We start from the raw sequence: 14,859 nt of genomic DNA, 5'->3' as shown, positions 1-14,859 counted from the left end.
GTTGTATCCGAATTTCTATTTTTCGAAACAAGGTTAGGACTATAAAGCTAATTTTGAAGGTTAGAACTGCTTCGAAAGCCTTAATCTGTTTTAAAACTTATATTCATTTATATTTTAAAGTGGTGCACTCTATTTCGAAAAATTCTTGGCTGCTGTGGTCGTTCAGTAATATTGATCATTCACTTATTGTCATACATAAGTTCTAGGAAAGCATCTGCAATATCCATGAGTATTGCGGAAACCGCCATCTTGCACTGTTGAGCCTTGAACTGCAGTTTAAACGGCAGAGGACTGCCGATCAAATTAAACTCAAGTTAAGTCAAGATTAACTAGTAGTTAAGGTTTATAATACGAAGCAGAACGAAAAACTTCAGTTTAAACTGAACGTAAGGTTAAAACTGCATTTATAATACCGGCCCTTACAGTTTTAGTGATGATGGTGCAATGCTGAGCCCACTCCCAGCCTCAAATCGAAAGAAATGTGGAGAGAGTGGTCCTCTAATGTGAACCTGGGGATGTCTTGTGGTTACACTGAACTAACAATAACACTGATAGTAATCACTAATCATCAAGGCCACTTTAATAAAACTGCAACAAAATAGTGTCACCAATACTCCTAACAACAATATTATATAAAAGTATAGTTATTTTTCCCCAAAACCCAGAGAAAGATAACAATTATTTATATACAAAGTGGTTTCTTTTTTTTTTTTTTAAAGTAATATCGAAATGAATTGAACATGTGTTTCAGTTTAATTGTAATTTATGAAATGAAGTGGATTATTTATGTAAAAAGTGATTTCATCTTTTTTAAGTAATATCGAAATGCGTTAAACATGTTCCAGTTGAATTGCAATTTCGTAAGTGTCGTGGATAAAATGAACTACGTAAAAAGTGATTTCATCCTTTTTTAAGTGATATCAAAATGAGTCTAAGAGGACGCCCAAGAAGGCGAGGAGGTGGACATCGCTGCACTGCTGCAGCCAGGGCTTGTAATCGCGATGCAGTGAACAATATCCGTTAAAGAAATGTAAATCCATTAGCACGAAATACTATTCATGATGAAAGATTAATTGAAATTTTCAGTGTTTGCTCTTTAAATGAATTTTGTGGACACTGTCAAGCAAGACACATCCAAAATGAAATAGTGAACGGGCATTTCAATTCTTGCTGTCATAATGGTTTGGTTTATTTCCCACAACCTCATATTAATGATACTCTTAAAGATTTGATGATAAATGATAATCATTTTATGAACAACATAAGAGAGTATAATAGTGCCATGTCATTTGCTTCGTTTTCTGCTAATCGTAGTCATATTCCTGGGATAGGTCCTTATTGTTTTAAAATTCAAGGACAGATACATAGTTATTATAGATGAAGCATCGATTATTCCTGCATTGGCAGTAAATTGCATTGATCGCCTGCTAAAGGACATTATGAGATGTGGAAAAGAGATGGGCGGTAAGACTGTGGTATTTGGTGGAGATTTTCGACAAGTTTTGCCTGTGATACCTAAAGGAGGAAAGGTTAAAGTAATTAAGTCATGTATTCAGGCTGCTCAAGTTTGGTAAAAAATTAAAATACTACATTTGAAGTCAAATATGAGAGCCAAATCCTCAGAAAAAAAAATTGCAGTGTGGCTTTTACAATTGGGAAATAATGAGATCAAAAGTGACATAGGAGGTAACCTAATAAGAATTTCTGATGAATTTGTAACTAATGATTCACTGATAACTCATGTTTTTGGTAATTCTATTGATAACAATATTACATCTTACTGCAACAGAGCTATTGTCTGTCCATTCAATGATGACTGTACAATCATTAATGAAGAAGCATTGGAACTAATTGACGGATATACAAGAGGCTATAACAGTATTGATATGGTACTGCCCGATGACCATGATGACAATTTAATAAATACCATACTAATAGAATATTTGCACTCCATCACACCATCTGGAATGCATCCGCATACATTAAAGCTGAAATTTGGAGCAGTTGTAATGCTTATCCGAAATATGGATATGGGCTTTGGTTTGGTAAATAGTGTCCGAATGATTGTTAGAGAGATGTATAATAATCTTTTAAAACTAGAAGTGATTACTGGTGCATCCAAAGGACAAGTAACCTATTTACCACGTAATGATTTGTTGTCCACTGACAATAATTTGCCTTTTAAATTTAAAAGGCGTCAGTTTCCATTACGTCTTGCTTTCGCAATGACCATCAACAAAGCACAAGTCCACACCTGTGGAGTAACGGTCAGCGCGTCTGGCCGCGAAACCAGGTGGCCCGGGTTCGAATACCGGTCGGGGCACGTTATCTGGTTGAGGTTTTTTCTGGGGTTTTCCCTCAACCCAATACGAGCAAATGCTGGGTAACTTTCGGTGTTGGACCCCGGACTCATTTCACCGGCATTATCACTTTCATATCATTCAGACGCTAAGTAACCTAGATGTTGATACAGCGTCGTAAAATAACCCAATAAAAATCAACAAAGCACAAGGCCAGACTTTAGATAAAATTGGAATTTATTTGTCTCTGTGCGTTTTCAGCCATGGGCAGTTATATGTGGCATTCAGCAGAGTCAAAGCCGCAAGTGATGTGAAAATTAAGGTTATGCCTACTTCACATCAAAGTCAATTTCCAGGTGTTGAAGGATATTTCACCAAGAACATCGTTTATAATGAGATAAAGCAGTACTTCATATTGAAGATATGGCTATAGTATAATTATGGTTTCATTTACTTTGCTATAATGAATTAAATGATTATCAGTTCCAACACAGTGATATAATCACCAAAATATGCAGCTAATGCTGCGACGAGCCACTAGTAATATCTAAAAAGAACATACTAAAAATATTTCCGTCCCCCTGGGGGCAATTGTAGGTAATATTAATCACAAGAAAAATTTAACATTCAACCAGAATAAGGTTTACCTTACATATACTTTAGAATCGGTGTCACCAAAACCCCATAATAACAATAATACACATATGAAAATGGCGTGGAGATGCAAAAACTAAATCCCTACTAGAGGAAGTCACATCCAGCCCTAACGTGACCAACATGGCCAGTCCAACTTTAAGATGGGTCGCAAAATCCCTTACAACAGTCTTATGGTGCCTGCAGAAAACCTTTGAGCCAGTAACTCAATGCAGCAAACACAACACACGGCTTGAACTCTTGTAGATATCACATGTATAAATGGGGAGTAGTCTTCTCTCTTGCAATCCAAACCAGTAAACTATCAGCAAACACCAGAATACGTCCGTCCTTTTCAAAGGCTCACGTCTGACTTCTTGTTCACAATGCTTTGTGTATGCCACTCAAACCAAGACAGAATTCTCTACAAGGATCAAGAATATCAATTCAAATCATAAAAAAAAGGCAACCAATAAGAACACGGGCTCAATTAGCTACGTGGCAGGTCACAATCAATTACAAGTGATAGGTGCAACATAGCTGCCATCTAGAGAAATGAACATAAAAACCCATAATAAAGAACAATAAATGCGGAACAAAACGATATAAAACAAAAAGAAGTAGAAGAAATAAGAATAAGAAAATAAAAAGCGAAGGGAATGGGAAAAGGAAGAGAGAGATGAAACTGCCACTCAATTTTCTGATTAACCATACATTTGATCACAAAACGTAATATAGGTTTTCTATTCATTTAAGTGTACCCTATCGTCCTCTTCAATCTGTAGGATTATTTCATTCCACCTTTTGTAAGTAAATATGACATGTTGCTGTTTGAATAATGTTCTTACATTTTTTGCAGGATTGATAAAATTTTTTGGAAATGTGACACAGTCACGACCTAAGGAAGTGTTTGCTGAATACCCCAACATTGTTACTACTCTGTTTGAGACTTTTGACAGTCCAGATCTGGTGCTTCTTGGAGTAGCAATGGAGACAGTCGGATACATTGGTACTTCCGTGGAGGGAAAGTACATGCTGGACAGTTTGGGTAAATACATTACTTTACTGTTACATGCAGATATTGGCTATGTAGACTTTCTGGTTAAAGTAAGTGTAATTTTTTTTTACCTGTCTTATGCATGTGCATTGAAATAATGAGGGGCTTAGAGGTAAACTAGGCTAAGTGACATTTTTAATGAAATTAAGTTAGTTGCATATTCTGACACTAGATGTCTTAAAACAGTGTGTTCGTAGCTCGGCTGGACAATTCTGCGGCGGCCTTGGACTGGGTGAAGATTGGCGCTCCTGCTGCCAGAGTTACACGTAAACGGCCTGCAAGTCATGGGTACAGAACACTAACTACTCTACTAACATTAGGCTTACCTGCATCACAACAGATGTTGAAAGTGATGACCTTCAACTCGAACACGTTCCCTATATCTCTGAAAACAATTCTGGTTCACTTGCAAAAGTTTATATTGAGTAATTGCCTGTATTTTTCTCGTGATGTTGTCCTTCAATTCTTGTAACATGTGCGGATTTGATGCGTACACTTTATTCTTTAATGTTCCCCATAAATAAAAATCGCATGGAGATAGGTCAGGGGAATGAGGCAACCACAATCCTCGACTAATTAATCTGTCATCAAACACACTTCGCCATTCATGCCTAGAATTCGCAGCAGTCTGCACTGTAGCTGAATCCTGCTGAAACCAGCCGCACAATTGTTCATTTCTTGTTAGTTGCGGAAAAAAATTATTTAAAACTGAAGTTACATGAATGTGCGAATCAACTGTTGTGTCGAAAAATATGGGACCTATAATTCTACTTGCACTCACTGCATACCAAACCCCAACCTTTGCAGCGTGGTGAGGAACTTCATGAATAATATGGGGATTTTTGGTAGCCAGTATCTATTGTTCTGAATAGAAACGTGACTGTGAAGATGAAACCACACTTCATCAGTGAAGAACGTTAAAATGGGTTCACGTCGCCATTATGAACGGACTGCAAAAATCAATTGCAATAATTAACCCTACTTACAGGATCTTGTGGTTGTAAAGCATGAACTACAGTTACCCTGTACGACTTAAGTTTCAGAAGTTTCGTTGCCACAAAAGCTGACGTCTTGGAAATGTTAACCTCTTGTGCTAAATGTCGCAGTGATTTGCGAGATGAGTGCTCTACCGGGCCCCTACTTCATTAAGCTTCTCTTTTGTCAGTACACAGCATTGTTGAACACGTTTCTTGCTCAAAAAAGATCCTGTACATCTGCCTTTATTGACAAGGTCATGAATAGTTGACCTGCTAGGAATTCGAACACCTGCAAACTGATGTTCAAATTCTCTTCGACACCTTCTTGCAGAAAAATACGTTGTTCTAAAGTGTACTCAACCATTATTAATATACACTTTATCACCACAAGACAACACAATTTTACTCACAACACGCACATAGACGTCTTTCCTCACGACAGATCCAACTCAGCTGACTGGCGCGTCAGCGGTAGCTACAGCATTACTCTGGCGGCAGGCACATCAATCTTCATCCAGTCCAAGGCCGCTACAATGGTCCGGCCGAGCTACAAATGCACTGTATATTGACATAAAAATGGCCAAGACATAATTCCATTGTTTAGTGCTTCTATCTAGTAGACATATTTGAACTACTTTCAAGAAAACAGTTTATTGTTTGAGGAAGACTAGTCCAGAAGCAAGCTAGAGTCTGTGGTAACATTGTGTGGTGTAAGATTTTCAAAACTATGAATCGTCAAAAGAAACACACAGTCTAGATTCTGATATGTATTGTGACAGAACTGGGATACGATCTCACGACCGGCAGAAGGATTACAAGGTCGGCCGTGGTTCGGCGCAAGTGCGCGCGCATCTGCTTCCTGTGGCATGTGCTGTGGCGTAGAGAGGAGAGAGAGCGACTGCGGCAGAGAGGGGAGATATCCAGATAATTCGAGAGTGCCATCTCTGGACACCTGTGGAAATTTCTAGCATTGTAGAAATTTCTCGTAACTATGGTTTAGTTATAAATACGACACGCGAATGAACTTGAGCAGCAGTTTAGTTAGTTGCAGTGTTGTTGTAGTCGGTGAAACGCAAGCCAGCCAGTCTTGTGTAGCAGTGAAGCCAGCTTCGAGACCGGAGTTCGACTTGAGTGTGTCCACAGCTGTGCGAGCGTCCGAAGTCCTGAGTTCGAGTGCAGTGGACCGTAGTTGGGGGACCTGAGTTCGAGGTTCAGTGGACTGTCTCTGAAGGTCTGTGGTTCGAGATATCGTGAACTTGAGTGACTGAGCTAGAAGAACTAGCCAAGGCAAACGAACTTTGAACTGAGAACTGACAGTTCTGATTTGTAAATAGTGTTTTGTGAACATTAGTTAAAATTAACAGTTCATTGTTGTTCTCAATAATCCAAGTCAATTGTCATTGTCGTCTGTGGAGTGCAATAACGAATACTGTGTTACTGTGTGGAGTGGAAATCCCGTTGTTGACGAGAGCGTTTAAAGTGAATTGAATAAAAGTTACATTGTTGAGTTGGAATAAATTTACAGTATTTTTATTCCTAGTGTTATATTTTCATAGATTTAGTGTTTGGTTTGTAAGAAATTTTTTAGGAATTGTTAACAGAATTATATAGGTTTTGCTGCAGTCTGGGTGATCTGAAATAAATATACAAATATAAATATCAAATTATGTTATATATAATTTTGTACCCAACATGCAATTGGAAAGGCGAGTAAAAAGTTTCAGATAAAGCAGTAATGACCAATTCAGCTGCTGTTATGAAGCACTATGTGCAAACATGCTTACTCACGAACAAAGTTGAGCAACGTTCACATTGCAAGCATTGGGGTGATCAGCTCTTGCATACTACTTGTGTGCAATAAAGAGTGCTCTTGCACAAAGAGCACGAATTGATCATTACTGAGGTAAAAGTATGAGAAATGAGGATTTCGTTTCAATTACAGAGATGGACACTTTAATTAAAGACTTCTATAAAGTAAATAAGAATGAATGGTGTCTCTTGATAAAATGGAGAAACAAATGGATTAGAGTGAAAAATGAAAATCCACAATGTACTGCAAGTCCGTTTTTATTCTGTTTGGCTGGGGAATCATGAATAAGGAGACCCATGATCAATGTAAAATTGAAGTCTCTTTACAGTGAACCACTAAAACTGAAGTATGAAGAATGGAAGAATCTTCAAGAGCTTCTTCCTTATGTTCCACTATACTGTAATGACTTTTACAGATAAGTGCCTCATGAAGCCCAAACATCAGGTCCGGACATCTCCCCCCCCCCCCCCCACAAAGTGATAAGTTGTAACATTTTTGCTTTATTTTTCAGCATTGATTGCATATAATTTCGCTATCTATAATGTCACCGAAATGTTTCACGTACATGTACATAACACTTTTGGTTTGACATCCATCGTGATATCATTTTCTCCATAAGATGTTGTTAACAAACTAAAGAAAAAGTCAAGAAGACTGGACTTACTTACTTACTGGCTTTTAAGGAACCTGGAGGTTCATTGCCGCCCTCACATAAGCCCGCCATTGGTCCCTATCCTGAGCAAAATTAATCCATTCTCTATCATCATATCCCACCTCCCTCAAATCCATTTTAATATTGTCTTCCCATCTACGTCTCGGCCTCCCTAAAGGTCTTTTTCCCTCCGGTCTCCCAACTAACACTCTATATGCATTTCTGGATTCGCCCATACGTGCTACATGCCCTGCCCATCTCAAACGTCTGGATTTAATGTTCCTAATTATGCCAGGTGAAGAATACAATGCGTGCAGTTCTGTGTTGTGCAACTTTCTCCATTCTCCTGTAACTTCATCCCTCTTAGCTCCAAATATTTTCCTAAGAATCTTATTCTCAAACACCCATAGTCTCTGTTCCTCTCTCAAAGTGAGAGTCCAAGTTTCACAACCATACAGAACAACCGGTAATATAACTGTTTTATAAATTCTAACTTTCAGATTTTTCGACAGCAGACTGGATGATAAAAGTTTCTCAGCCGAATAATAACAGGCATTTCCCATATTTATTCTAGGTTTAATTTCCTCCCGAGTATCATTTATATTTGTTACTGTTACAGATATTTGAACTTCTCCACCTCTTCAAAAGATAAATTTCCAATTTTTATATTTCCATTTCGTACAATATTCTGGTCACGAGACATAATCATATACTTTGTTTTTTCGGGATTTACTTCCAAACCTATTGCTTTACTTGCTTCCAGTAAAATTCCCGTGTTTTCCCTAATCGTTCGTGGATTTTCTCCTAACATATTCACGTCATCCACATAGACAAGCAGCTGATGTAACCCGTTCAATTCCAAACCCTCTCTGTTATCCTGGACTTTCCTAATGGCATACTCTAGAGCAAAGTTAAAAAGTAAAGGTGATAGTGCATCTCCTTGCTTTAGCCCACAGTGAATTGGAAAAAAGTCTCAGACAGAAACTGACCTATACGAACTCTGCTGTACGTTTCACTGAGACACATTTTAATTAATCGAACTAGTTTCTTGGGAATACCAAATTCAATAAGAATATCATATAAAACTTCTCTCTTAACCGTGTCATATGCCTTTTTGAAATCTATGAATAACTGATGCACTGTACCCTTATACTCCCATTTTTTCTCCATTATCTTTCGAATACAAAATATCTGGTCAATAGTTGATCTATTACGCCTGAAACCACATTGATGATCCCCAATAATTTCATCTACATATGGAGTTCATCTTCTCAAAAGAATATTGGACAAAATTTTGTACGGCGTCAACAAAAGTGATATTCCTCGAAAGTTACTACAGTTAGTCTTGTCCCCCTTCTTAAAGATAGGTACGATAATGGTCTCCTTCCATTGTTGGTACAATTTCCTTTTCCCAAATAGCAAGTACAAGCTTATAAATTTCGCTAGATAATGCACTTCCACCCTCTTGTATTAATTCTGCTGGAATTTGATCGATACCTGGAGACTTATAATTTTTCAGATTTTCTATCGCAATTTCGACTCCAGAAAGTGTGGGTTCGGGTATAAATGGCTCAGCAGTTTGTATTTCAATTTCGTCCCGATCATTTTTATTTGGCCTATGTATATTTAGTAGTTGTCCAAAATAATTTTTCCATCTGTTCAGGATTGACTGGACTTTGTTTGTAAAAAAAAAAAAAAAAAGAAATAGAGAGAGAGAGGTGGGGGGGGGTGTGTGCGTGTGCGCGTTTTTTTTTTTTTATTTCATCATACAACATGTCCCCTTACATAGCGTAATATTACATGCCTTGGTTTTCTTATTAGGATTTTGTAAATATTTTTCTTATTTATATACTATGCAGTAATAATGGTTAATGTTCGGAAAGTTTGGCCAGTTTTATAGTTCATATTCAGATTTGAAGAACAACGAGAAAAGGTTCAGAAAAGAATTAACCAAATTTCTACATACTCATACCTTCTACACAATTGATGAATTGTTTATGCTTGTGAATTGAATTATTCTACTTAAATGACATGTACAATTTTATATAGCTCAACTAAAATATGTTTTTATATTGACTTAATCTGTTTACTATGTATTGTATTTTTTGTTTAGCATAACTGATGAATTGTATGTACTGTAAATTGAATAGTATACTGTATAGGTCAACTGATGAATTGTTTAAGCTTATAAATTGAATTAATCTAATTCATATGAATTGTATAGCTTAACGAAAATAAGTTTGTAAATTGAACTAATTTGATTGTATATGTTTGTATAGTTTGGCTGATGAATTGTACATGTTCTTAAAATGATTACTAGTCTGTGTAGCTCTACTGATGAATTGTATATAGACCTACTGTAAATTGAATGGTAATATGTATAGCTCAACTGATGAATTGTTTATGATTATAAATTGAATTAATCTACTTGATATTAATTGCACAAATTTGTATAGCTTAATGAAAGTATGCTACTTTGTATTGTATATATTTGTATAGTTTTGGCCGATGAATTGTATATGCTTTAAATTGAATAGTAATCTATATAGCTCTACTGATAAATTGTTTGTGTTTGTAATTTTAAGTAGTTTGCATGATATGTATTATCAATTTCTGTATATCACAACTGGTTGAATTGTTTATGCCTTAAATTTAATTAAATTGTTTTGTATTATAATATAGCTCAACTTATGAATGATCGTTTGCGTTTGTAAATTTAATAATCTGATTGGCTATGTATTGTATACTTTTAGTAGAGCCATCGATGTAGCTCAGTTGGCAGACTCGCTGGGCTGCTGATCCGGAGCTGCGTTCGGGCTTGGGTTGGATCCCCCTTTGGACTTTGGTTTCTTCAGAGGTTTTCCCCAGCCGTGGGACTGAAGCCGGATGGTCTATGGCGAGTCCTTGGCATCAACCCCTTTGATTTGATTACCCCCTTTGATTTGATTACCTGGTTGGGTTTTTCCGAGGTTTCCCCCACCGAAAAGGCAAATGCCGGGTAATATTTTGGCGAATCCTCGGACCTCATCTCATCTCACTACATCTCGCCAAAATGTAAAAAAATTGTACAAAATTGTAAAAATTGTAGAAAATTACTAAATTGTAAAACTATAAAAATTTGTAAAAATTGTAATTGTAATATTGTAAAATGTTGACATGTTCCACATCTTAAAGCTTCATTGCTCATGTAAGATCTTACTTACTTACAAATGGCTTTTAAGGAACCCGAAGGTTCATTGCCGCCCTCACATAAGCCCGCCAGCGGTCCCTATCCTGTGCAAGATTAATCCATTCTCTATCATCATGCCCCACCTCCCTCAAATCCATTTTAATATTATCCTCCCATCTACGTCTCGGCCTCCCTAAAGGTCTTTTTCCCTCCGGTCTCCCAACTAACACTCTATATGCATTTCTGGATTCGCCCATACGTGCTACATGCCCTGCCCATCTCAAACGTCTGGATTTCAAGTTCCTAATTATGTCAGGTGAAGAATACAATGCGTGCAGTTCTGTGTTGTGTAACTTTCTCCATTCTCCTGTAACTTCATCCCGCTTAGCCCCAAATATTTCCAAGTGCCAAATCTCAAAACCTTATTCCTTTGCTGTGGTCGTGCCAGAGAATCAGTCCTATTCCGAGGCTTACTGTAGGAATTCGTAACAAGCTGTTTTTTACGGTGATGGGTTGTTAGCCCTTCGCCCAACCCCCAAGCTGGAGGACCACCCCTTATCGGCTGTCCACGACTGCTTATTCAATATATTCGCAGCTACCCTCCATATCTGGAGGCCGTCTCCTCTATCCGCAACCTGAGGACGCGCCATGCCGTGGTGATAGGGACCCACCATACATGTAAGATCTATGGAATAAAATAAATGAATGAATGAATGAATGAATGAATGAATGAATGGTAGAGTGTAGTTGTCGAAAACCGACTTGTCTTGGTGATAAAAGATTTTGGGATTCTAAATACCAAGTTAATCTGTTGGAGATCATTGACTCCATGGTTTTTGCTATTATGCTTAATAGTGCTATTGGTCGATAACTATTAACATGATGAGCAGGTTTCCCTTTTTTGTGAAATGGTACAATGATTGCTTTTTTCCAAGCTGCAGGAATTGAGGTGTTCCATGATAAATTGAAAATAGATAAAAGTACAGACTTGGCTTTTTCCCCCAGATGTTTAAAAAATTCGGAATGAATGTTGTCAGGGCCAGGGGATTTCTTGGTTTTTAAATTTTGTATAGCTAGAGTTAATTCTTTGGAAGTAAAATTTTGATGAAATATTTCAGGTTTTGTACTAGTAATATTGTTTTTATTATTTTTATGTAATTCTCTTTTGATAAATTTGTCAGTTTTTTTTATATTGGGATGTAATCTGAGAGAGTTTGAGTAATGTTTATTAAATGCGTTTGCTATATCTCTACTATCTGTTAGTGTTTTGTTATTATGAATAATAGGTTGGCTAGTATTTTCCTGTGTATTGGAAATATTCTTCAGAAATTTATATGTTTTAGCGCTATCGGTTCTGTAATTAATATTTTCAATAAATTTATTGAAACTGTTCTTTTTTGCTGTTATGATTGCTTTTTTAAGAATGGCAGTCTTCTTCCTCCAATCTTGAGTAACCTCTGGTGTTTTGCTATGTTCTGCTTTGGTTCTTGCTTTATCTCTACCTTGTTTCAATAAATTCAGATTTTCTGTCCAGAATGGGGTGTATTTTTTTGGTTTTCCTCGTGGAATGTGCTTTTTTGCAATTTTAAGAAGAGATTCACAGAAATATTTGTTCAATCTGTCTGAGTTTGTATTTTCCTTTAGTGGTGTGTTGAGCTTGAGGTGTTCGTCGAGTTCTGTTGTAAATAGTTTCCAATTCGCTTTCTTAAAGATATGGAATATTTAATACCAGTATTAATTATAATATTGAGAGAAATAACTTTGAATCATGTTTATTTACAATGCATTGATATATGTGAAATGCTTGAATTTTTAGATGATACAATGGATCAAACAATGAAGAAGTTAGCTCACAAGATTTCTAATCTGCCCACTGAATTGAGAGTGCGTGCTATGAACACTGTTGCAAATCTTCTGCAGTTGAAGGTACTTTGCTAGCCTAATGTAACAGTATAAATATTCCATCTTGAATCTTGCGTACACTACTTTTAACATTTAAATACAAATGAATGATCAAATGGCAGACTTAGTAGTGTTAATTATATATAATATAATTATATAAGCACGTATGGCTTACAGCTGTTACGGTGTATACTGTACACCATCATCAGAGCCTGAGGCTTATATAATTAACACTAGTAAGTCTGCCATTTTATCAATCATGTGTATAAATATTATACAGTAAAACCTCCCTAAAACAAATCGCGATAGTTTCAGAATTTTTTTTTCCATTTTGACAGTTTCGTTTTACAAAGGGTTGAGTTTTGACAGAACTAAGAATAGACTACTGCAATATGCTCATTGTAGGAAGAACACAATGAAGAAATAATTTGAAATAAACGTTACTACAGTAGGCCTACATGCAAAATGAATTTTATCTTCCTAATTATTAACTTACGTAATTGCAGCCTCTCTCTCTCCCTCTCTCTGCGCCCTAGTTTCTTGGCCCCCACATTTCTTTCAAAATGCATTGCCGCAATTTTTTTTTGAAGGGAACGTTGTAGGATTTCCTTAGTGTCCTGCATCAATTCAGAGTGGGTAAATTACACCCTGGTCCATTGGTTGTGTAACTGAAGTTGTGTTTGGTGGAAAATAGATTAACTTCACTTTAGACAAATCAATCCTTGGGTGGCAGGTAGCATTGTCTAAAAGAACAGTATGACTTTACAACCTTGACGTTTCATTGCTCCATTAAAATTATGAAGCCACTCTTCCATGATAGAACTGGTCATCTAGGCTTTTTTATTAAATCGCACAGTTTTACTTTATTTGCACTGTTATTTAACATTGTATTGGGATATTAACACAAAACTCAGAATAAATAAACGGAAATATGAAACTAAATTGATATTACACTACAATTATTCACAGTTTTATTCTATTGGCACTGTCCTTTATCACTGTATTGGGCTGTTAGCACAAAACTGAGAATAAATTAAAGAAAATGCAAGAGAGTTGGAAGAAGTAATGGTACAAGAGGTTAGTAACTTGCCCCGGTCCTTGACAATAAGCACAGAATAGTGACATCGTTAGAGAAGCTTCATCCCCAATGCCTGACAAAGAATAGCGAATGTCTTCCAGATCATTGCATATACAGTTACACAAAAAAATTATGTCATGCTTCGTACAGTATTATCGCAAAATTGAAAATGGTTTGAAAGAATGTAGCAACAGTTATGCTTAAAATTATCCGTTTTAGTCAGGTTTTTTTTTACCTAAATGGTGCCCAAAAATGGTTAATGATTCCGTTTTCGCATTAGGCAGTTTTCCGTTTCAAAGTATTGTGGGTTTTATTAGTAACAACAATGTAATTTATTCGTCACAACAATAATTCCTTTCTACAATTCACCTTAAACGCTCTCGTCAACAATTGGATCTTCACTCAACACAGTATTCGTTATAGCACTCCACCGACGACAATGACAGTTTACTTGGACTATTACGCACAACAATGAACTGTTAATCTTAACTAATATTTACAAAGCACTATTTACAAATCAGAACTACCAGTTCTCAGTTCACAGTTCTTCTATCTCAGTCACTCGAGTTCACAGTATCTCGAACCACAGACCTTCAGAGACAGTTCACTGTACTCGAACTCGGGTCCCTCCAACTGCGGTCCACTGCACTCGAACTCAGGTCCCTCCAACTGCGGTCCACTGCACTCGAACTCAGGCCTTCGGATGCTGACGCAGATGCGGACGCACACTCGAGTCGAACTCTGGCTTGCTTGCTCTGGCTTACTCACTGACGGAATAACTGAAAACTCTACAACAACCCCGTCTAGTTCGCTGGCGCCTGCTCTTTTATAGCAAAATCATAGTTGCGAGAACCTTCTACAGGTGTGTAGAGAATTATCTCAATATCTCTACATCGACAGACGTCTGGAATAATCGGGAAGGTCGTTCCACATCCACTGCGTAGCAGCTGCGCGCGCAGACTCGTCGCGTGACGTAATACACCCTCTCTCCCTTCTCTCCACCGCGCGACGTCACCCAATGTTCCGTGGAGCCCGTGCGATCTGCTTTCTTGCGGGACGCTGGTCGTGAGTTCGAATCTCACGTCGCTGTCACATTGCTCCCTCCTTAGGACTGCTCGTCTCGGGCAGTCCCTTGGTAGGCTGCTTGTCGGTCCAACGTTTGGGGTCCTCCGGCTGCTCCCTCCTTATGGTGGCGCCACCCCATCCTTGGCTTGGCTGGGCAGCGATACTCGTACAGCGTGGGCGCCATCTTGCTTTTCCCCTTGGCCCTCCAAGGAGAGC

The 14,859-nt window shown here is 37.5% G+C and overlaps 1 protein-coding gene across 10 annotated transcripts in view; it reads left to right on the top strand.

The window, feature by feature from the left end:
• The window catches only part of LOC138696171 (26S proteasome non-ATPase regulatory subunit 5), a 109,362-nt gene that overhangs the window by 63,467 nt on the left and 31,036 nt on the right, over window positions 1–14,859 (top strand). For 8 of the 10 annotated variants that reach the window (XM_069820773.1, XM_069820766.1, XM_069820768.1 and 5 more), the window contains 2 exons: window positions 3,793–3,981; window positions 12,415–12,524. In XM_069820773.1, the coding sequence (XP_069676874.1) occupies window positions 3,793–3,981; window positions 12,415–12,524 (299 nt within the window). Of the gene's footprint in view, window positions 1–3,792; window positions 3,982–5,746; window positions 9,135–12,414; window positions 12,525–14,859 lie in introns of those variants that run through there. The other 2 variants (XM_069820774.1, XM_069820770.1) reach the window with 2 other exon arrangements.

The sequence above is a fragment of the Periplaneta americana genome, chromosome 3 (genome assembly GCF_040183065.1).
Source record: "Periplaneta americana isolate PAMFEO1 chromosome 3, P.americana_PAMFEO1_priV1, whole genome shotgun sequence".
Classification (NCBI taxonomy): Eukaryota; Metazoa; Arthropoda; class Insecta; order Blattodea; family Blattidae; genus Periplaneta; species Periplaneta americana.
This window is presented reverse-complemented; position numbering and strand designations above follow the sequence as displayed.